The sequence below is a fragment of the Aythya fuligula genome, chromosome 1 (assembly GCF_009819795.1).
Source record: "Aythya fuligula isolate bAytFul2 chromosome 1, bAytFul2.pri, whole genome shotgun sequence".
NCBI classification, from domain to species: Eukaryota; Metazoa; Chordata; class Aves; order Anseriformes; family Anatidae; genus Aythya; species Aythya fuligula.
Window position 1 is genome coordinate 143,232,977 of NC_045559.1, and position 25,097 is coordinate 143,258,073.

The 25,097-nt window shown below is 41.4% G+C and overlaps 1 protein-coding gene across 1 annotated transcript; it reads right to left on the reverse strand.

The window, feature by feature from the left end:
- Positions 1–205: 205 nt before the first annotated feature.
- Positions 206–24,538, reverse strand: EDAR (ectodysplasin A receptor). The gene is made up of 11 exons (XM_032208179.1): positions 24,476–24,538; positions 23,595–23,717; positions 22,214–22,395; positions 17,833–17,918; positions 7,682–7,768; positions 6,415–6,543; positions 6,253–6,327; positions 5,943–6,015; positions 5,031–5,190; positions 1,956–2,016; positions 206–525 (listed from the first exon to the last, which is right to left on the reverse strand). The coding sequence occupies exons 1-11, from the start codon at positions 24,524–24,526 to the stop codon at positions 206–208; spliced, it is 1,347 nt and encodes a 448-aa protein (XP_032064070.1). The 5' UTR covers positions 24,527–24,538.
- Positions 24,539–25,097: the final 559 nt, after the last annotated feature.

The following is a 25,097-nucleotide window of genomic DNA, read 5'->3' on the forward strand; positions in this document are numbered from 1 at the left end:
GCTTCATACCAAGCTTCTCAGGAGATTTCTGCTCTCATTTTGGTAGACGTGTAACTTCACTTTTTTAGAAGTACAAGAGAAAAGCTTCCCATCAGTATGGGGAGTGATTACACAGAAGAAACGCCATGGGTCTCTTGTCCAAAGTCTTTGGCGTGCTGCTGGCTGGAATCATTGCTCTGGCAGGCGATGTGGGAGCACAGGCACGTCAGGACGTCACTGCTGGTTCAGGAGCAGGCATTGCTTGCGCCCACTCCAGGATATCTGCACACAAGGACTCGACAGCATCCAGCCGCTCGATTTGCACCAGTTTGGTTAGCAGTTCTGGGATGCTGTAGCCCGCTGTGCTGATGCGATCGAAAAGCTGCATGCCGTCTGTCATGCCACCTATTTCGTCTCGCTTCAGTCCAAAGCTCTCGGCGAGGTGGCGCCATGTTTTCACTATGGCTTTCTCTGTGTTGTAGGTTGAGCTGAGCATGCGGCTCGTCTTCTCCAGGCAGTCAAATGGCAGCTCCGTGGGGCTCAGACCTGCAAAGGGAGGTGTTTACGGTCAGATGGCTCTGTGAGCAAGTCTTGGCCATTCAAGGCATTTATTAAAATGCTGTGGTGTGTGCAGATAGCAATAAGCACGGCTAAAATCTTTAAGTGAGAGTCCCTGATAGATATGTCTAGCTTCAAAGTTATTGCCATATCTTACTTGGCAACAGTAGGGTACAATATTCATAGAATAACTGAGGTAAAAAGTAGGATGGAAAAGAAATACTGGATGGGTTTTATGTGTTCCTATGGTACTACCCCTTCCTGCAACGATTTACTTGCTATTAGAAGTATATTGGAAACATATCCCTAGTGAGCAGCTCCATTAAACACACCTCTGCACGTCCAACATAGTGTCTGAGCTCGAGAGACAGCTCTGACCCTTCCCTGAGTCTGTCAGCAGCAGCTGCTGTAACATCGCTGTAATTGAAAGTTGCCCTTGTAGGAATGTGAGGAGTGAGGTGAAGCAATGATGCCAGATGCTCGCAAGCATAAAGGACCCTGCAAATGTTCAATTGTCATTGCTATCACTGAGTCTCTAGAGAGGATTTAACATTCATCTTGTGAGGAAAAAACTATTTTTTCCTGGACTTTTTTTTTTTTTCTGTGTACTACTGGTCACAGAATAGAGGAGAGAATCAGCTACTGTGTGGGTTTTTTTTTTTTTTTTCTGAAAACAGTCTTTTGCTTCTGTAGTTTTCCTGCTTCATACCCCACAGCAGCAATTTGGTGGGAAATGGAGCTCCCTGAACCATAGAAAACTCACAAAGGTATGTGCACATCAAGTGTGTGGGAAAAAAAAAAAAAAAAAAAAAGGTAAATGCAGTCTTGTCCTTTGTTCTGCAGGAAAATTAATTCATGTCCCTTCTGCCGAAACACTACAGCTAGTCAAGTGCTGAAGACACTTAAAACACTGACCTACTTGGAAACTGCACTTGTGAGAAGTGGGACAGCATTTAAAGAAGCAGAGTAGGTCGAGACTTTTGTCTGAAATGCAGTTCTGATCCTCCACAAATCACACTTTCCTCTGGAACTAATTTATACCTGTTATCCACCTCACTAAAGGGACCAATCAAGCAGCTTTCCTCTAGATGAAGAATGTGAGAGTGCTTCTCCACAGCTTCGATGTCCAAGCACAACCCAGCACTACCCTTGCTGCTCTCCAGAGGAAGGAAGACCATGCACACATCTGGAGGGAAGCTGTGGTGTGCAAACCCAGCCCGCACAGCTCTGAAACTGGGGCATCATGATGCTTCCTAGCAGGTGAGTACGAATCTGCTCACAGGGTCTTTTTCCAGATTTGCACTTCCTTTCCATGAAGCTCTCCTTTCCACAGGAACACAGAGGGATTTCTATTTTATAGCAAACTGCTCTGATCCAGTTCTGTGCTGCAACTATAGGTGCAAGTTTTGTGCACTCACCTTCTGCGACGTCGCATACGTTAGCGTACACATCCAGTATCTTTTTCCTTCTACTTTGAATCTGAAAGAGAAGAGCATTATTGCATTATTTTTTTCAGTCACGTGAGTAAACAATTGGCAGAGAGCAGTACAAAACCGCTGGGAGATCCTAATTTCATGGCTCAAGGGGTTCTCACATAACATCCTGAAGGGTCTCTTTTGAAGCCTTATAGAGCAGGACACGGCAATTCAGTGAAAAGTAAACATATTTCTGCTTTTGCTTTCTGCTGCTAGAGATCTTTCTTTCCGTCTTTTTATGTTGTTTTAGATCATTGACTTTTCTGCTCTAAATGTTTTTGTGTTTTATTTCTTTTTCAGACTGAAGCAACTCCTGACAATGAGGACAAATTCAATACCACACATGCAAGCAATTAATGCAGGGATTCCCAGGTAAACCAGGACAGGACTGGCCACGGGGAATTAAATTCAGACTGCTATTGCCTTCTTCCAATAATGTAAGAGGGCTGTAGAGGAGGGGATCTTCTTTTTCTGTCACTTGACATAGAGCTGCTTGCTGCGTTACTGATTAATTATATATTTTCTTCCATGACGTATTGCCTGGGTGAATCCGAAGGATTTTACAGATAGATAAAAAAATCAGTGACACTTTAGACAGGGAAAATCTGAGGTCCAGGGCGCTGCCGTCATTTTTGACCGTCATTTTTGACAAGAAAGAGACTCAGACTGAAAACCCTGACACTTTCCAAGCTGAAAATGGACATTTTGATGTGGTTTCACTTAGCAAATATATTCTCAAGGTTTGGCCTTGGATTCAATGCGGATTGAAAACAAATGTCAAAATGTCATGAGTTCTCAAGGACTGGAATTGTCATCTCCCTGCCAGCTCTCATTAGGACTGAGCTTTCTGAAAAGCTGTCATTTTGGTAGGACTCTAGTATTATCTCCACAAATTCACCGCTTTTCACTGCAAAACAGAATGAAGAAAGCTCTCTCTTGTTTATTTATTTATTTATTCATTTATTTATTTTTGAAAGATTTTCCTCATTTTATTTGGGCTCTAAAGGACAGGGCACATCAATTACTTGGATTAATAGACTTGCAGCTGGAGACAGCAAACTGGCTGCTCCACCCGACGCCTGTCTCACAGCATGCTGTATTGCAGGGAAATGCAATGCAGACACTGGCTGTTCTTCACATATTCTTCATATAATTTACATTAATCATTTGGCTGCTACTGTACACTTGGATTAGCTGTTTCAGAACCTAATAGATTTTATTTTTTTTTCCCCATGGGATTTATTAAAATTCCTCTTAAGATAATGATTAGATACCTATTTTCATTCTCCCCTCATTTTTAGGGCAAGGAGGGAGGTTAAAGAATTCCAAGCCCAAAAAGAGTTACACAGGGTGATCTTTTTGCCTGAGCCAGAGGACGGAAATTTGTAAAGCTTACGCTGGGAGCAAGCAGGTAAATTTGGGTCTGATGGTCCTCTGTGTTGTAGCTCATTCCATTATGTTTTTATTGTTTTAACCAGGGAAGAGCAGCCTTGGAAAAGAACTGGCCTTTAACTTTCTCCACCCCTCTCCAGTAGCTGCTTAATACTCTTTCCAGTACTAGAAATGTTATTTAATCTCTAGCTTCAAGCAAATTACTGCTTTTCTAGCTTCTGGCAACTGGCTTAGTTGTAAAATCTCAGGTACAGAGTGGGGGATCTTGATGCAATCTGCACTTTCATCGAAAACTTTGTCTTCAGCCTTGTCAGTAGGCTTCAGTCCATTAACAGCATGTTAGGACAGTAGGTCTGGGAGAAATAGCTCATGCTTCAGATGTCCTTATAAGCTATCTAAACTACTCAGGAGAAGGTATCTACTATATATTGTCTTTAGAGATGATTATTTTCTTATTAAAAGTTCTAATTTCATGCTTACCCAACTTCTGTTACCCAATTTCAAGCAAGTGTATGCAGAAGTGTGATAAAGTTGGATATATACAGAGACCTCAGACAACTGAATTTTAAAATATGAGCTTTGGAGTAGTAAGTAATTTTCAGCTAGCCATAACTGATTGCAAATAGAAAAAACATCTTTCTTGGATTAAGACTTTGAGTGTCTGGTCTCAGCTGAAAAACGAGCTATGTTAGAAAGTTTAAGCTGAAGCATCCCAGCAAAGTAAAACATGCAAACATGAAAAGGTGTATTTTCAAAACTACTTAATTCTTAAAAAAAAACAACGGATGATATTAATGATGCATTGTTCTCCTAGCTATTGCCAATTTTAATTATTTTTGAAGTTCTAAAACATAACAAATATCAGAGCAGACACTTTATTTTTAAGGAAACATTCATTTTAATATAAACTAAATAGTTGTATGGGTGAGGGAGTGCCTTAGCGATGCCTTGAAATAGTCTAAGATAAAATGCCTTCAGCGATACAGATTCAACAGGAAGAAATGAAGGCCTTCTACAGCAAAACAGTGCATTTATGTTGCCCTTCAGAGCACAGGAATGACCTTCAAAACACGTATGTATTTTTGAAATGTAAAAAAAAACCACGACAACAAGCACAACACTGGATGTTGTTGAAAATTCAATGGCATAGAAATACTAATGAGTTAAGACAGGCAGATGTTGTGCTACAGTATGAATCCAGCAGTGCTGCTACATTATTTTATTTTTCTGCAGTAAACGTAGCTTTGGGGTTAATTATATTAGCATTAGCTACATTGGTGAGTTGCAGTTTGTTTTTTGTTTCTTCAGACTATAAAACATAATTCTCTAAAAAAGCAAAGCTATGACTCTTGTAGCAATCTGCTTTTCAACACTGGGCAGTATATATACATATGCACTTACGCTCTCTTAAATATTGAAAGAATATTATATGCCATTATGCAAATGAGACTGTAATAAAATTATGTGTAGAAACTCTCTTGTAACTTGTAAATTAGACTTGTCTTCATTACAATGCATTTTTGTGGTGATAGTTTGTAAATGGTTTTCTTAAAAAAATCAAACATAACAACAATAAAAACAACACAGAAAACAACTGTCAATTTTTAAATCTCAAAGTAGCCTTACCCCAGTCGATTTATTGTTTGTAGAAGATTTATCTCTGGCCAAATGCACTAAAGATAACAAGCATCTCTCTGGAGTCCCTTGCTTGTCAACTGCAGCTTCTTCATCACTATCCATGCTACGACTTAAAAGTCGTTCATTCTCAGAAGATGCATCGTTTTCACTGTAAAATGAAGGATAAGGTTATCTTAGTGATGCCTCTTGTGGTTTGACTCCAATTATTTCCTTTTTGCTATCCAAGAGTAATGGAATAAAAATGTTTTCAGTTTTAAAAAATGCCTTTCCCCTGAATTCCTGTAAATGTAACCACATCCACCTACAGAAGATACATGTTCAATGCTCACCAAGCTGTACAATTATGCTCATCTTACAAGAATCCCTTCATAGAAGGATTTTCCACTGGGGATGGTCTTAACCTAACTGGAGTTGTGTTATCCAGCCAGGTTTGGCTGCCAGGCAGATCCAAGGAGATGAAAACTATCACACGGTGCCACCCAGATGATGCTATAGAAGAGGGGTTCCCTTAATGGCCTGGAGAAGTTATTTCTGCTCCTCCTGGCTGGAAGTGAGTGGGGAGCTTACCGAGGCATTATGTGGGTAAGTGACACTCAGATCCCCTTAATGGGCCTCACAAAAGAGGAGACAGCCCTGAGAACTGATAAACTGGTCACAGGTACTAATGAACGGCTCAAGGTAATGTTTTAACACATGGTGGCTGTGATCACCTTTTCCAGAAACTCTATTACCTGTGGCTGTCCCATTGACACATTATTCCTTGGTCTACTAGACTTGAAATTTTGGTGCAGATTATTTCTACTTTGTTCTACACGGATTCCTCTGTACCAGGATGAGTGGTGACTATGTCCCTTCCCCACTTCAGTCAAAGGTATGGAAGTATGTTTATTTTTTGCTTACCTTTTAGCAGCCTTAGCTGGAGTTGCTGTAAGCTTTTCAAACTCTTCTTTCTCAGAGAATATCACAACATTATCTGCAGATCAACAGAAATTTAAATTGGCAATGAGTATCCAAATTGGTGTTTTGTCTCTGCTTTAGCTACTGCTATCATAGGATAAAGTGGCATTCTGGAAGTACAAAAGCTATTATACACAATCATTTCGTAAATGGAGAAGGAATGGGGGAATTGTAATTAAGAGGAATGCACTAATTGCACTTAAGCTCAATGTTAGAAAAAGGATAGAAAAAGCAAAATTAAAGCAACTTATACCTTGCACTTCTTTCTTCTCTTCTTGTGTATTAGCCTGAGCTTCAACATTTTTTACGGAGTGGCTCTTGCAACAGGCTAGAATGTAAAGATGCAACAGTAATTATTCTTAGAAGCTATCTAAAAATAGCATTTTCTGCTAAAATTTGTTATGCTGAAAATTACCTTGAGCAGAAGGTTTTGTTTTCACAATGTAAAACATGATGATGAGGACAATGGCGATAGCCATTATGAATATAGTAGACATTGCAATTATAAGAGCTGTAGCCAGATGTCCTTGTCCTGAAAGGTCTGCTGGAAAAGCAAAGAAATACTTTGTAAAGAAGCAACTCTTCAGATCAGAGAATAGTTACCAGTTTAGTCTGCTCTACACTTATATTTTGCATACTCATGTATTTGATCTGAGTCCTGGTTACTTGTTAGTCATTGCAAAACCAAGTGCTACTTCTCAAATGCAAACTAATGAATAGGCTTTCAAAACGGTGACATTTGTGCTGCAGGAAATAGTTATCAGTATTCATAAAAAATACCTGATTGCACGACCATCCAAAGATATATGAAATTGTATTATTTGCTAATAATATAGGAAGCTATATGTAAGGAGTAGCAGCCTTCAAAAAAGTGAATTCTCAGAAACAGCATCAAAAAGAAAGAAAAACAAACAAATAAACAAAAAATAAATGGGACAAGAACTAAAAGTACTTGATAACTATAGCTGCCTCAAACGCTTTGCAGTAAGAAGGAGAACACAATGCACATGTGGAATAAGTGTTGTGGTTTTTTTTTCTAACAGACTTAAAATACAGCATGGATGCTGGGTGAATTTAAAATAAGGTATGTGAAAAGGTAGAAGCAGAATTACGGTGAACAGCTATTAGAATTGAAAAGTCATGAGAGGATGCAGAAAATGACAGATATGTTAAAAGGCATGAAAACTAGCTTTTCTGAAAACAATCCTCAAGAACTTGTTTACAGACAAAATCAGGTCTGTATCTCAGTAACTGTGTTCTTCCTCCTTTGTGTTCTGTTCTGATGTTCAAATATTTTAAAAACCTAATAATCATACTGGAGAACGGTTTATGTTGGCTCAATGAGAGACTGACTATATTTGTGTATTAAATTATTTTCACCAGTCTAACCTAGGCTTTGCTGAGGCATAAGGTGGTATCTGTATGGCTGCACATAATGAGCTAATTCATTGCTGGCATTACCCCGCACAGTCCAAGACCATTTTAAGTCCATCCTTCTGAAGCAGGAGTGTTGATTAACCACGGACTAAAAAATTATTCTGAAATGTTTTTAATAGCAATTTTAAAAATCTGGAAAGAGTGGCAATGAAATTCACAATAGATATTATCAGTTCAGTTGCACTTTGTTGATGTTATTTTCAAGACCGTGAGCAGCTGCATTAAATTTATGGATGCCTTCTTACCTTTGTGAGCATGCTGGTAAGGTGAAAAAGTACTTGTGCCAGATGTGCTCGGGAAAATGGCCGAAATGCCAGAGGTAGCCCCTGCACCTGCAATATAAACAGAAATGCCATAAACTTCCACAGTCATTTCATCTCTTCACAGCGGTATCTTGGCCCAGGTAAACAGCCTTGCCTTAGCTTGATTGCATTTCCTGTTCATTAGCAAAGAACCCATGAATTCACTGTGGCTTTTTGAAATGTCACTAATCCCAGCGTGCGTGGCTGGCATGTTGAAAATTGTGTTTAAAATACATTTTTGCATAGCATCTAGAGGGAGGGGAAGAAATCAAAGCTCTTGAACTGTTAGGAACTTAGAAGAAACTCATCAAATTAGTGCTTCTGACAGGTATCCTTCACTATAGCAAGACCATCATGAAAATCTGATGTTAAACAAACCTTCACGACCCCATAGGAAAACCTAGGAAAGGTGACAAACAAGAATGTTGAATGCCTTTCTGTTCCATGGAGCTGTACCATAGAAGGAAATACGATTGTTTCTGCAATCTAGCTGGATAACATGTTTCTTACGATTCCTTCTGTCAGTCCAGTCAAATCTATATCCTGGGGGGTGGGGGGAATCTACAAAACCAGTTAAATGAAGAATGTAAAGGACTTCATACCAACAGAGTGAGATTGTCCAGTAGGGCTTTTCCATGTCTAAATTCTACAGCTAAGTTTAAATGTGTTAGTTTATGTTTTTATTAATCTTTCAGGTGGTGTCTTACACCAAATTTTCAAAGCAGTAAACCAAGTCATAAACTAACATCTTTTCACAGTACTAGACAATACTGAATGTTATTGGAAATAACGTTGTTGATCTGAGGGCTGTATTAAAATACAGATGGTGCTGAAATAGAGTTCCAAAAGAGGCGTAAAAACATTGGGGTTGGAAGAAAACCTTCTCTTGAGTCTCGAGTCATTTTTCACATAATTGGTAAGCAGATTGTGCAAACAGCTACCATTGACAGCAACTGAAAACCATCTTCTAGCTGGGAGGGGGGTAAGAAATCTCTCCTGCTTTATATTAGCTGTGCATGGAAAAGGTCCAGTGATGATAATTAAATTCAGCAGACCTAAAGCCAGAAGACTGTCCCAATCACCTGGTGAGATACACAGAGCACATGGCTCAACAAGCTGGTGTGGCAACTAGAGTAGCTGGGAACTCACCAAGCCATTATTTTGACCTAGTAAAGAAATTCAACCCACTAGGTAAAGTTGACAGGAAATTAAGTGGCCTGGAATGGTCTGAGAAATGTTCCGTGGTTAAGAACAAAGAAATAGACATGCTCTTCAAATTAAGACAAATGTTTTCTAAAAAAAAAAAAAAAAAAAAAAAAAGTATTACCTAACATAAAACATGGCTGCATGAAGTGAATGAGAAATGTACGCTCCTTAAGTGGCCACAAAGTATGAGTTGCAGATGTTTTCAAAAGAGATTTTCTTTAACAATGGTAAAATTTCTTTCAAACTTCATTTCTTGGAAGGAAATGGACTCATTTATTATAATTGCTTTTTTGAAACTGAAGAAGTGTTTTCATGAAATTTTAAACACACTAATTTGTTAATTCAGTATTATGCAAATGTCAGGCAGATTATGCAAATTATGACTTTGGGTTCTTCTCTGTGACAGAGTTGGTTCTAGGAAGAATTACTCACAAGCTCCAGAACCTGCAGTGTAGCAGTGGAGCATCTACGTATCAGTGGGTGAAGAGGTCATCTGTGTATAATGGAGTTAATGAGAGAGAAGTTTTCAGCAATTCTTCATAAAACTGAAATGAATCACCCTTGGTCTCAACCCATCTATTTACTCATCCCAGCTGGACAGTGGAAGAAATCTAGAAAATGGCCAATGCTGTAGCCAGAGACGTGTCTGTTCTTTCATGTCCACGGCTACCAGGCTTTTGCCTCTTCTTGCCACCTCCCCCGGCAAACCTAATTACAGGCAATTGCAATTCTGTGCAATTCTTGCAAGCTGCAACAAGTCAACAATAGCTTTTCTCCCACTGCCTTTCAATTAACACAGGCAAACCGCTCTGCTTTGTCTGCTAGCAGTTTATCTAACAAGCTTGAGCTCGTCTCCCTTATAAGCAAGTTTTATCACACTCCCTTTTCCTTCACTCCAAACATGTATTAATTGTATTTCTGCCTAATCAATCCTTTAGTCACTTGGTATTTTTAGCGTATTAGGTATTGTTAGCAATGTTTTTCATCTGTGAAAGGAAGGAGAGCCAAGGTGGGAAGTCATGCAGCAGCACATAACAGGAGAGGTAATGGGGAAGGTCATCTGGTCCTCATTCAGCATCGTTACCACGCTTCACCCAGTTCTACCCAACATCAAGATACAGCCTCTTTCCCACCCCAAACACAAGCTGGAGCCTCTCCAGTGCACAAGGGTGAGCACCTTCAGCTTTGGAAGAGCCTACGTGCAGAATTTTCCTTCGCTTACATGGGAATGGGACTACATCGTTTGTTCTGTGCTACGTATCAAGATCTGGGTTGATGCTACAATGCGATGGCCTCTTACATACGCCTATGTGGGAGTTAGTCATTATGCATATTTTAAGCCTATTATCAAATTTAATAATTTGGCTTATTCATTATGAGCCAAGATAGTTCTTTAGATGTGGCTTAGAAGCAAGAGCCAATTAATGCACCTGCACTACAGGGGGAACCAAATATGCCAGCTTCTGCAGAATTTCAGTTCATGGCATTTTTGCACAGGCAAAAAGAAGCAAAACTTGTAGTTGCTGCTTTTTCCCGGTCCGGCAGCATACCATGACTCCAATGTCAGTTGTTCCTACACGTATCCAGTTTTGCATCTAGATCACATTATTAATTCTGGTTCCAATACAGATGACACTTACATAATCTACAAAGACTTAGATACAGCTCAGAAAGAGACATCCTAAAGTGCTAGACTGCAACATATGGAAACAACTCTGTTTTAAGCACAAAAAAAAAAAAAAAAGACTGATGGCTGTAATATAGCTGTGCAACAGAGTGGTTTATATTCCTAGACACCTGTAAGTAATATTGTAGGAATGTGATAAAGACATTAAGAAAGATGGTTATCACTGAAGCTTTGTCAGTTTTTGCATTAGAAACATTTTTATTAAAAAAATAAATAAATAATGGCAGTCATTTTTTTTGTTTTGTTTTGTTTTGTTTTGTTTTTTAATTCAAAAGATAGTTTTAATTTAATTTGCCAGGCAGCCAGCCTTTCGTCCCCATAGTGAAGAAATGCAGGGCAGTAAAATAATATTTTCATTTTAAAGGCCCGTTCTGCTGTGTGTGACAGGACCATTGCAGCTGTTTGTGTATCTCAAGGCAGATTTACAGTAAGAAGTGATGAACGAAACCGCCAGATCTGTGGGAGGAGGAGGGCGCAGGGAGGGGAGGTTTTGCCAACATGCCCTCTCACAAGTGTTTGCGCCTGAATGAAATCTGGTGCAGTAGGAGACCATATGTGTTTCTGACTTACACTGCTGTAGGTGTCAGCTTACTGGTCCCAGCAAAGGAGTGCTGCTCACAGCCAGCAACAGCTTTTTTTGGTGAAGTTTATTTAATACTTAATGACAGATTATAAAAATACACAAAGTGTGTACGCAACAGACTATCAGAGTGATCCCGAAATAAGAAGCGTTTTAAAAACGTCTTTATGCGTGTATGCGTTTGCTTCTTGCTACTGAGAGCAGCTCGCTTTCTCCTGATGAGTCCCTCTCCTCACAGCCACGGTCCATTTATGAATGGCAATCCATACTCGTTACTGCCAGCCGAGCTGTGCCTGCAGCCACTGTGACCATTTTGAAGGAGTGAAGTAAGACAAAGCACACGCTGAAATAAATAACTAGCAGCCTGAAATATGAGTCAAAAAATATATTGTATTTAGTCGAAATTCGATAAAGGTAGAAAGTTTATTCCTGACAAAGTAATCAGAAACTAGATTATAATGGAATCTAGTCATAAATAAAGACCTAAATATTTGGAAAGTGCAGGTCAGAATGTTCAAATTAATGTAAATGTCTATTCAGATACGTGCATGAAAGGTTTACTTTCAAACGTAAGCTTACAACACTTCATATTGAAGCCCTATACACTTGGAAAGTCATGGAAGCTGAAGCAGCTGTCAAAATCAAGCTACTTTTTAAGGCTTCTACGTATGAATTTAGCAATCAGACATCAGCCAACTCTAAAAACATTGCAAATCACTAATAACAGAGAATATCCCAGACAGTGGAAGACTGCTTGACTGCTTCTGATTTTACTGGCTGTTATTTTCAGGAGACATACAGAATACTGTAAGGCAGGTCACTCTAATATTTACTGTAGCTGCAGGTACATATTTCAGCAAGTTTAGGTATTTTTTATAGCAGGCAGAATGAGAAGCAAATCATTTCTCTAGTGTGAACCCTCTACAGATTTTGATAGCAAAATTCCTGCAGTCTTAAATTTTAGATCTGGTCATTCTCACTGCAAGTAACCACTGCTGCTCAGACACCTAAAAATAAATACTTTATGCTGTCATGCTCTCTGTAATGTCTTTTAACTGTTTCATTTCTCTCTCCTTTTATTTTGCTGGGAAGTGGTGTGATTATAGGATGTGTGGCCTTAGACTGACAATTTATTTACATCTACTGTAGTTTTGTTTAGGATTCACTGAGAGCTTTAATTGTATGGGTATGTCATAAATACATGCAGCATGAATTAAACTCAGCTCTGGGAATTGTGTTGCCATCTCCTTCTCTGTGTAACACGAAGGGAATAACAGCAGTATAGACCCTGCTGCAATGTCCCTGAGCAGGGACCCTGAGGAGTTTTTCTCTCATATGCCTCTGTACATTGGTAGCCAGTTTGTGCAGGTGGTGAAATGCTGTGGCCCTGCAGGTTTGCAGCAGGCTTGTGAGACAGGACAGAGCAATGCTACAGGCACCTGCAACCTCTCCCGGGGTTTGTGGTCCTCCAAAGTCCTCAGAGTTTTCAAGTGGGCTGCAGTGTGACCAGATTACCTCCTGCGTGATACGTGGGCCCAGGTTTCCCAGCAGTTCACAAGAGCAAACCCTGTGCTTGATACTCAGATCCCTCCCCTTTAAGGTTTATGGCTGAGGCTGGCCAATTTTGTCCTAATATTAGGTTCCTCTCCTAATATAGGCAAGCCCTGAGGGGATGAGAATAAGGCCATACCACCAGTGAACAATAAAGCATTGCCTTCAACATTTCTCCCATTCCACATGTGAAGAGGAATGGGGTGTTCAGAGATCAAACAACTCAAAAAAAAAAAAAAAAAAAAGTTTGTTAGCTCCAGCTAACAAGCTTATTCATTTGTAAGCATAATTTGAAACAGAAGGAAAATGTCCTGATGTTGATCATATTACAAAAGGACAAAACTGGCAAGGAAAGAAAATTAGCGATATTACAAAGAATGGGGAGTTAAAATAAAAACCTATGGAATAATTATTTTTCACTAATGCAAGTGCTTTTGGCATTAGGCTTCTTTGTGTTAAACATTTCAGTTAAGGAGTCTGATCTCTCAGTCCTGCGCACATGGGTATAGCAGTGACCACTGATTAGAGCTTGTCTGAGATGTCAGCCTATTAGTAAATTGTTCTTTCTCATCTGTTCAGTTGTTTTTGAAGTTCTAACGAGACAACAATAAAAATAATCTTTTATGTTTCCAGATGCCATTTACTCTTTGGTAATTCAAAAATAACTTCACTACAATTGTTTTTCTTTGTTGTTGTTCTTTTTTTTTTTTTTTTTTCTTTTTTTTAATTTTGCTAAGCCATCACTGGCATATGTTAGACTTAAAAACTTACACAGGTTGATCATTGCAACCATCTTCACGTTTATGGCCAGGCAAAAAAAAAAACAGAGGAATTAAAAATGTTTTGCGTCCATGCACACATAAGAATGCATAGAGGAAGAAAAACCTCAACCCATTGCTGAAATTCCCAAAATCAATAATTTGTGAGTGGAGAAGCATTTGCATATTTGATGTAATTGTGTAAATACAACTTCAAAATATAATGTTCTTTGAGTTTTTGTAACAGGGTTAGATTTTGTTTTCCTCCATCACTTTCGAACTGGAATGGCAAATATCAAAGTTTGAGCAGAGGAGCAAAGTTATAAAATGGTTGAGAACTGCAGCTGTGCAAAGATAAAATCTCTTCCAGCAGTGTCTGTACCTCTGTGCCAGATAAACTCTTCGTAGCTTAAATCTTCTGTCTTTTGCATATATTTTTACATTGGATAAAAGAAAACAAAACAAAACAAAAAAACAACCCTACATATTCAGAGGCCTCAACTGACTCCAATGCCAGAGCTGTTGACAGCAAAGCCAGCACCATTAACTGTGGGAAGCCACATCTTAAAGTGGTTTGGTGCTCACTACCTGCAGTGCATCATCCCCCAATTTGCATAGGAAGCCTGCATCCAGTAGCTCTGCATCCCTTATTCTCTGCAATGCTGCCAGTTATCACAGAGGTATCATATCCTGGCTAAGCGTTGGCAAGGGTCACTGGTGGCTCATGATCTCCTTCACAGGCAGCTGAAGGTCTCATATCTTTGATGTTTTGGCATTGTGCCCCTCTGGCCTTAGCAAGCCAGGCCTGAGGCTTCTACACATTAGAACCGAAGATCCCAAAGTCTTACACATAGGCATTTCACAGTGCCCAGGAGATGAATAATTGCAATCTTTATGGTGATGTTGACTCCTTTCAAGAGACAAACTCTTTCCCAAGTAAGAAAATGCTTTCCTCTCAAATAACTAGTGAGAGGACCAGAGGGAATGGCCTCAAGTTGCGCCAGGGGAGGTTCAGGTTGGCAATGAGGAGACATTTCTGCTCAGAAAGAGCAGTCAGGCACTGGGACGGGTTGCCCAGGGAGGTGGTGGAGTCACCGTCCCTGGGGGTGTGCAAGGAGAGGTTGGGCCTGGTGCTTAGTGACATGGTTTAGTGGGTGACACTGGTGGCAGGGAGATGGTTGGACCGGGTGATTTTGGAGGGCTTTTCTAACCTTAAAGATTCTGTGGTTCTATAGCACACATCCTCATGCCCACGTAAGCACACTCCTTGCCCTCTACAAGCACTTTTCCCACAAGCCACCACTGAATACTGACATCTCTCAAAGACCACAGAAAATTATTGCTTTTATCCTTCAGTCCGGAGAGAGATTTTCAACACTGTAATCTGGTGATATGTTTATCTCAATTAAATATCTGACCTATACACAAAATCTCCCTCTCCTCCCCCTCTGATCCATTGTACTTGTGCTATTTATATCTCAAGTCCCTTCAGAAGAAAAAAATAAAGGTGACACAGGCTCATCGGGGAATCTCTTTCTCACTTTCCATACTCTTTACACTAATGTTTCCAGATGCTGGGACACAGGGCGTTCATCTTGTTTCCTCAGCCATTTCAAGGTTTATTGACTGTTTAGGAGATGAAAGTTGCACAGCAGGCTCTTGGAGTTGAAAGTTATTTGTTTACCCTTTGATCAAAACCAAATACTTTTCTGCCAGACAAAATGTACAGTCAGGCAAAGTCTTTGAGTAGGTTTCCCTGCAGCAGCACACATACCCAGCTTAGTTTGTGCTCTATGGCCCTGTGTAACATGGAGGCCAGATGAGGTAGATATACCCCAGTGAGGTATTTTCGCACCACTGTCCTTCAGTCCTGACTCAAACCTAATGAAGGCCTAAAATGGGATTTGTCTGCCCTATTTTTTTTTCCTTAATCTAGAAGAAAAGTATTAAAGCCAGAACTTGTCACACCCAGCTTCCTACTTTGAAGTAATTTGCCAGCCTTTTTTCCTTGCCATCTTTTGGGTCAACTCTCTCCAGTTGTGTGCCATACAGAGGAGTATTTGGATAAAAGGCAGCTCTGGGGAGCAGCACCCTGGCAAGGTTTCAGACATCATAAACCAAATTACCTGAGCTTAGTGATTTGAGGGATTTGGATTTTCAGAACCTTTCTGACCCATTGAACAATTGTAATCAAATGTGTTTGGTTTCACGGACCTGATTAAAATGGTTATGTTTACTCTTTGTACGGCTAACATTTTTGACATTAATATTCAGTCAGTTTGTAGGTTGCCTAAATTCCTCCCAAAGATAGTATATTTGTTCTTGTGTTTATGAAGTTAAAAATGCATGTGGTTAATCCCTTGTGCAATTGACACTTTCCTCGCAAAAGTAAGCACATTATATGTGGTATCTGCCAGATATCCTGCAAAAGACAAAGATTTGTTTTCGGAATTGAGAAGTAGCTGTAACATCTTGCAGTAGTTCCTTGCCAGATGAGTAAGCTACAATATGTTTGATACTACTGAAAATCCATTTCAGCATGTGTTTAAGGCAGACCATTGGAGCTGAAGAAGCGATTCATCTCCGATTAATCCTGCTATCTCATGCCATCTTTTATTTTGGAAATGAGGCATATTGGGGGTGTTTGTAGCTATATACTGGCTGGTGGCATCCTGAGGAACTGGTGAGATGAATACCCCGCACCTTGAAGCAAGACGTGGCATGCTAACAGGGTAGTTTGTCTGTTTGCCAGGTACGACCAGTACCTGGCAAACAGACAAATCTGATCAAGTCAGGCTCTAGGGCCTAGCTGGTTTGGGTGCCCTCAGCAGCGGTGGGCTACTGGCTAGCAGCAGGCATGGCTATATACCCATCAACAGGGCGGCCAGCCTGCACATGCATACAGGAGGTGTGTCCCACACCGCATGCCCTCATCTTCCACTGAGCCTCCTAACCTCGTGTTTTCACCTACCTCTCCACCTCCTTCCCCCATCTCACATCAGGGCTCTCCCTCACACCCTTGCCTCACCTCCTGGTATGGACCCAACCTCACCAGAATTGCGCTCACCCTGTCCTCACCCACTCCTGCTTTCTGGGATAGAAGTGCACATTTTGGGACTGGTTGGGGTTCTGCAGCCAGGCAGGGTGAGCTGACCACCAGGCTGCACACATACGGGTCAGGGAAGTACCTCCATACGGGCTGTCACCACTCACCAGGAGCTCTGCAGGGTGGTATTTATCCCTGGCTAACCGGAGCTCCTCTGCTTTAGGAAAAGGAGTAGCTGTTAATAGCCGATCCTCCTCCTTTGAAGTGGCTTGCAGGGTACCAACCACACACAGTTCAGCAGCATCTGAATTAGGTAATTGCTATTTGTATACATAAATAAATGCTCAGGGAGCTTTGTATCAACCACTGCTTTCAAATCAAGCAAGCAAAGTATTGCAATTCTTTTTCATGGTAAGGACTTTTAAAAGACCAGAACATGGAGGGGATTTTGTTTTTACATGCATCAGGTTTCTCTGGGGGACTGCCTGTTTTCATCTTTTTTTTTTTTTTTTTTTTCCTCCTGGTCTGCTCCAGATTCTGAGTGAGCATCCAAGTCATTTGCTCATTCAGAGGGAGCCTCAGTTTTGCTTTTCACTTTCTCACTTTCTTTATGCTTTAAAGGAGAATGCAGTCTTGTTGGGGGAATTACTTCTGCTTTAGAGTGCTACTGCAGGGCTGTCCCTGCTCTCCACAGCCTGGGTGACTATTGCACACAAGAATGTGTACTGCCAACATGTTGCACACATTTGCATACATTTTTTTTTTCAATCAGCAAACTATAGGCATTTCCTTTTTGTAGATGAAATATACACTTATCCCTATTATCAGTGCTGGCTATCACACTCCAGCACTAACAGCTGTATCACTTTAAAACCAAAGGATGTAAAAAGGTGTGATGTATTTTTATGAGGAGCTATAAAGTGTTCCATGTTTTCTTCATAGCTGAACTGAATAAAAATTATAGAGGTTTGTGGTATCTTGCACCTACTTGGTTAAATAAAGATAACTACTGCATGGGACGTCCTAACAGATGAAAACTGGAGTATAACTGAACAATAGGAGGTCCTAAAATCAAAGGTTCTGATCTCTCCCCAAATGTTCAGCATTTGCTTCCTTTGTTGGCAAGGCTATTTGGAAGCAGAAATTGTTCTTCTGGAGACTGACTTATTGTTTGAACATCATAATCATCGCTAAAAACTTCATATTGAGCTTCCAGATGATCTGAGTCAAAACCAGATTGTCAAGCAGAAATTGTCAAGCACTTACATTCTTTGGTGTTAGGAGGCGCCAACAAGCATGAGTAGCAAACCATCCCGTATATGTTTCGAGGTCTGTTTTCCAGCATGTAGTAACTGAAACAAAGGGCAAGATGAGGCAAAACAGTGTAAATTAATATACTGCAACTGAGCATGGTTCAGCAGCAACCAATTATACTGAGATAAAATCATTTTAAAAAAATACACCAACTTTTATAAGCAATTTGATGCAAAGATTATTCTTTTTTTTTTTTCCTTTTTTTTTTTTTTCTAACTGCCTGAATAGAGACAGTGTTTCTCTTCTTCCTTTTACCCCTAAAAGACAATTAATCAACCATCAAGCCTACATGACAAGAAGTAGTATCATTGCCTAAAACAACATTATTCTCCCTATTGAGTTCAAGCTGCAGTTTATGGCATGCCCTGAAATAAGACCTTTCAAAATAAGAGAGCATTATTTTCTGAAACAGCAGTCTTTCAGGCAAGACCACCAGCTGGATATGGTTGGCTAATTTTCTTCACAAGCACCATAAGGACAATCTTAGTAACAACAGAGCCAAATCTGAGCCAAATCTGAATAAGAAATGCAGGAAAACATCACCCTTACAAGGGAAGCTGGATTAGGCTTCACAGCTTTTTTTCTTTAAGTTCATTGCTGTATAGTTTATAAGAAAGCCCTTGATCATGGAGTTACAGCATGAAAGAAAAATTTTCCATAGTTTGAACTTCTGGGCTGCCAATAAAGTTAATCTTGAAATAAAGTAATTGGTTATGCAAGAATAGGATCCACAGACAATATAATGAGTAAATTACATCCAAATCATACACAGTTGATGTTATGGATATGCCTTTACAAATCACTTGCTAAATTTTAATGAAGAAATGAACAGTCATAATCTATTCTATGTAGATGAGTACTCAACATAATAAACACTTTAAGCAACAATTAATCTATTCTCTGCTCTTACATACCTGTCTGTGTATGTGCAGAATGTTTTTTCTGGAAAATGTATACATTAGAAAATTACTGCTGAAACTGTCCATCAAAATCAGTTGCTCACTAATGAATGGCCCAGCCTTCAAACAAACTATGAATGTCCAGGAAATGGACACTGAGATGCAAGGTGGAAGGTGGTGCTTGGAGGTACCTCAGAGAGCATGCAAACTGAGCATAGTTCCCCTGTTGTTCTTACTGGTATTAAAAGATTCACCCTCACTCTACCCTTTGGCTCCTGTGCCCTGTGCCCCTTCTGACACTCTGCCCTTCTCTCAAGAGCAAAACTTCATCTTTTGTCTCTTGTGGGGGCCTGCAGAATACTAGGTTGCAAAGCAGTTAATGAAAAAGCAGTAAATGACTGCCAAACCACCAAAAAAGAAAAAAAGAAAAAAAGAGAGAGAGAGAAGAGAGAGAGAGAGAGTGGCAGGCCAAAAATACACATAAAACTATACAGAAAAATACAGGACAGCTAGGATTCACAACATAATAGCCACAGTGGTTTAGGGAAGATAAACAGCCCTTCCAACGGGCTGTTGGAATTACCAACATGTAATTAATTCACATTGGTGGAATATTTCTTGGTTTTCACCACAATGCAGAATGCTGGAGGATGGGTAAAGAAGACTGAAGGGATGTTCACTGGCAAGCAGTCACCCAGGTGAGTAGGAAGGAAGTTCTGCAGTTGCAAACATTAATGGTTCACCCCTATGAAGTACTGGCAACAGAATGATGTTTCTGGCTATTTTGCAATGCACCAAATACTAAAGTAAATGTTGGAAGTATCTGATCTCTTTATATCACTAACTACAGAGAAGAAGTAGCCCATTAAAAAAATCACGAATTTTCATGGTTCTACTCTTCCACTTTGAAACTCATTATTTCTGTTTCCTTAGTACTCCCAGGCTTGGATTTTGAAGTGTAAGAACACAAGAGTGGAGCCTAGACTAAAATGTGGATGTGTTTTCCAAAAGGTTGGACGTGGTGCTTAGGGACATGATTTAGTGGGTGACATTGCTGGTAGTGTGATGGTTGGACCTGAGGATCCTGAAGGTCTTTTCCAACCTTAATGTTTCCATGATTCCTCCTTAACACCATGATAGCTTATTTGGGACTAATCTTGGTGATGCCATGTCACACTCAGGGACTTGGTCCCAGTTAGGTCTGCCTCCTGCAGGGACCAGGACACCTGGGAACAGGGGGGTCTGTTTTCAGCAGGTGACAGTCTGCAGAGAGGTAACAAGGAGGTGGTGAGCACAGAAGTATAAGCATCCGCTGTCTTACCCAGAACTGCAGGAGGGGACTTTATTTCAAAAGAAACACACTGGCTAAACCTTGTCATTCTGAAAGCAGAGAGAAGAGCTTGTTCCTTGTTTTGAAACACCTCAGAGAAGAAAATTGGACTTGGGCTTGGTGTACCCATGGACAAACATATTAAAAGGGGAGGAGTCGGTAGCTGAGGCATTTCTGACTACATTTTACAGGAATATTATCCCTTTGCATTCTGTCTTGTGAGAAGGCCAGTGAATTGCTTCGAGCTGAAAGTAGCTGCTGGGACAGCATTAGGGGAATATATCATATATGCCTGCTCTGTTATTATTCAGCTGTGGATGTCCACTTATGGCTGCTGCTGGCCTAAAAAGACCCTCGCTTTGACCTACTGTGGCTGCTCCTTGTGGGTTATGATCTCTGACACACTCCAAGAACACCTAACAGGTCATCCCATTGAGGGAGGGGATCCTGAGTTGTACCTGGTTTCCCTATTATTGACCTAGTGTATTTATCACGATGGAAGTGCTTCTGGATAGGAGTACTCCAGGATATTAGGTCTAGGTACCTTCAGAGATCACTGGAAGCTAAACTTTGATTTTGAAGACCACAGCCTGGGAGATAAGCCTTTAAATTCTTCCCAGATCTCAGTCTTAAAACATCCTTGTAAGCTTGACCAATAGTGTCATTCCTATTTTACACAAAAGGGAACCTGACCACAGAGGATGCTCTTGTACTAAAGGTCTCCTTCTTCCTTAAAACAGATCATCAATAATATTGTAAAAAAAAAAGGAAGGAAAACGATGCCACTCATACAGGCACCTGGATGTCCCTGTGCCACTGGGGCAATGGCAAAGGGTATCCAGGCAGAATTGCCCACCAGCAATCTTGCTCTGATGCAGGGCTTCTGCATTCCCCCCCCCCCACCCCCACCACAGAGAAGAAACCTCTGGGCTCTTCAAGTTGCATCAAGAAGGCTTCAGAGCTTGCTTCAGCCCAGATGTAATTTATCCCGAGACTTTAATCTCTTCAAGCTCAGAGTAAGTGCGTGTTTCTCCTTAGCTGCTGGCCTTGCCAAAGCGACCCAGGAGCTGCACACAGCCAGCCTACAGCAGGCCAATTTCTGCTGCAGGTTACACCTGTGCAAACAGGATGTTTTCAGATTACTCCCCAAGCACCAGCTGTGCAAGCTGATTATTTTCAGCCAGCACCCCACTCCCACCTGGGTGACCTCATTAGTCCTGACAAAATTGCAAAACGGAGACTGTGGCCACTATTTAACTTTCTTGCTCTTTATGATGTATGAGGGGAAGTCAAGAGGGAGTTCTTTTCAAATCACATCATCAGTTTGCTTGGCTGGCAGTTAGACAAGTCCTTCTTTTTATTTGTAAACTGTGAAAATTTCACACAGACTTGCTGATATAATAAACCTGGAGCCTTGCAGCGTCTCTTTAGCAGTTATAAGCAGAGTTTCCTGCGTTATAAGCTGTGTGGGCTATGCTGCGTCTGCAAATTGCACAAAAGCCCAATGTCGGGAGGAGGTACACATCTAAACCAACAAGCCACAGTGGCAGAAATTGAAAATGTAGGTAAAGTGAGGTTGTGTTATAGAGTATTTGCTTATGCCACACACACACATAAGTAATAATAATAATAAAAAAATGAAAGCAAATGCATGCTTGTGTTTTCAGGCTTCCAAAGGTGACTTAGTGAAGAATGTATTACTAATATATTCAGTGTAGCAGCAACTGCTTTCTCACCATTACTATCAGAATTACACTGCGCTTAACAGGCATTAAAAAGATGGACAATAAAACAGCTTATACTTTAGACCCTTCAACAAGCTCTGGAACTTGTTTTTACTCTGAGTAAGAGCACACACACTACATTAGCAGCCCCTTAGACCCCTTTCTCTCTGTTGACTAAACACAAACCATCTCCTAACAGCTCTGTTAGCTAATACTGTCAGCTACTGACAAACTTGCCAGCTGGTCACATTTGGAGAAGAGAGATTATGTGCTCATGGCCACAGACTTCCAGTGCCAGCATGACCTGTACAGAGAATCCAGGACATCTTCATGGAGCTTATTCATAGTTGTTGTTGATTGTTCTGTTGTTGAATCCTTACCCTGGGAGACAAGGTCCACACTCTGCATCGTTCTCCTGATCGCCTGGTGTCAGGACTGTGGCTCGAAAGAATCCCTCACAGTCTTTGTGCCGTCTGCATATCTGGTAGCCTCCTCTGGAAAACTTCTCTGACGGGCAGGGAATGCAGCCATAGTCCTCGTCTTTGGTGCCATATCCACAGGTCTGCAACAACACAAAGTCATTGGCTTGTGTCACACACTGGCTGCTAGGAAAAGGAAATGCAATACCTGGCACAGTGTAGTACCAAGTCCCTTAACATCTGTCCTAAAAAGGCTGGGGAAGGACATAAGAACAAAACACAGGAGAGGAAAAGGGGAGCTGGGGTGTCATACTCCTTGACAGTGACCCCTCAGGGCTATTTAAATCACGTTGCAGCCTTGGAAGTGAATTTCAGCTGCTGCTCAGATAAAAAATGAACTGAAAATTGGAGAATTGAGAAGAAAATTGCAGTGGAAGCTGAGTTCCAGCAGGGATATCGGTGATCTTGTTTTCATGACAGGAGAGGCCACAAGGACCATTAGAAAAAGCAAGGTTTGCATGAGGTTTGGTAACCCCTGAACTCCTGTGTCCCAGATAAATGTTACGTTTAGATTAAATAAAACTAATATGAAGTGGTTATTATTCAAACATCCTCATTCAGGACTACCAACTGTGTGAAATTCTTGCAATGGGATGTTTATCCCATTAAAACCAAACAGGATTTCAGTAATTTATTTTTTAATATGCAACAATTATCTGCTGTAAATCAAATGGTTACTTAGGAACTGTAATTTAAAACGTGGCAGAAGCTTCCAAGTTCCTCTAGTGCCAAAATATCTTAGCGGGAGAGAGAAATTAAATTCTCTGTGTGGGGGGCCAGCGAGCATGCCAGACTAACCTATTTATCACACAATGCTGGAATGGCACTGTCAGGTTTTAAATAGCCATTGAGATGAGAACGCACTGGCAGAGAATGTGTGTGAAGCTTTCACCTTACAACTTTTGCCATGCTACTTTTAGCAGGCTGCTCCTGGCACGCAGCATATGGGTGTGTGGGTGCATGGTGCCTGCCCCCACAGCATCCTCGTGCATGCGTGCGCTCCCATCCGAGGGATGCGTGGCCTAAAATTGCTCACGCATCCCTTTCTTTCCCTGTTTTCTCTCATATCAATGCATTACCACCTTGTAACAAAGCATTTATTTTTAGTCAGGGCATTTTCCATCCTACAATTGCCCAGAGGCTAGCTAAGTGTGGGAGAGCTTCGTGTTGCAGGCCAAGCACGGTGCCCCCAGCGACAGGCCTTGGCCCCCTCAGCCACCTCAGATGTCGTGTCGGGACTTCGACACGTGTTCCCCCAGCCAGAGGAGGATGCTGAAGTTACCATGTACGGCTCTTCACCCGGCTCGCACTTGGGGCAGTCGTGGCACATGCCGGTGGTTTGGTTGTAGTATTCGTTCTCGCCGCAGTTGGAGTATTCAGCACTGGCGGAGTACACCAGGGAAACCTGCACCACAGACATCAGAGCATCACTGCCACTGCCTCCATCCAACACACCTCGTCCCCTCCCCTTGCCCAGCCATTGCAGTGGGTCTGACCTTGTGCCACGAGGCATCCCCAAAGCTCCCACTCAGGTGCTGAAGAAGTGCCGCTACATGGGATGGAGGCGGTCACGGGTTTCAGCAATTTGGTCCTGTTAATAGTTTCTCAGAGCACCGACCTTTGTGCCTCTTGTCACAGCTGTTCCTCAAATATTGAAGGCCGTGGTTCCTGACCTGTTATTTCTCCTTCTCTCTGATGCAGTAAATGCCCGAGTTTACTCCCTCCCTGCTCCCAACTCTAATGAGCCTTCACAAATGTGGCTGTAAGGGACAACTACAACAACCTGAGATAACGAGTTGCCTCGGGCCTCAACCGTGATATGGCTGAGTTTCATGTGACATCCAGGCTAATCAGCTCCTCCAGAGCCTGGTGGGCTAGAGCAGATGTCTTTTCTGCTTCTGCTCCATTTGGGGTCCTTTTCCTCCCTCCTCCTCCCTGTTAACTTCTCCCACACACTGGGAAATACAGATTTAAACAGATGTTCCTGTCTAAGTGACACCGAAGGAGATGCTTAAGTTTTTTATTGAATGGAAACTGATCCCAGTGTCCAGTGCTCAGCTGTCTGTAGGTGTGTCTTAGCAATTCATAGACGTTTGCAAAGACTCGAGCAGAACCCAGTGATCTTTGTGCGCTGGAAACGCCTGCATGCATGTGGATACCTACCACCAGAAAAGGGAACACGTGAGTCCATTTACATTCACCCAGGTGAGCCATGTTCTCTTGATATTTTACCTGAAACGATAGAATTGGTGATTGTTTATGAACATCAGTAAATATTTTTGTGTGTTGCCAAAACAAGAACAGAAGGGCTCATCAGCAGAACAAAGGTAAACGGGAGCGATGCCTGGAGTTATCCAGGGGTCTAAACAAAGAGAGGGGAGGTGTGCACGTGCACTCACACACACACACTGCTGCACATCTCCTGCCTCTCTGAGAAAGCTCATGCAAGGCAGCCTGGCCTTGCAATCTTCATACAAATTTGTCAGAGATGAGGCTACGAACCCTGGTATTTGCTGGCTTTTGGAGAAGTCCTCCTATGGAGGAACTGAGAGCTACATCATGATCACTAAATAAAAGAGGGCCGGGGGTCAGCAGCCCAGCCTGGCTTGTGTCCTCGACCCTGCCAGATCGGATTTGTCAAGGAAAGATCTAGAAGAAGCATCCAAAAGCTGAGCCAGGGAGCAACCTGATAGTGAGCGGCACAGGCAGACACCTTCCTCGCTGGCTCCCACAGACCTGCTGGGAAAGCCCAGAACTGCCTTCGGTAACAAGCCTTGGCTTCTTT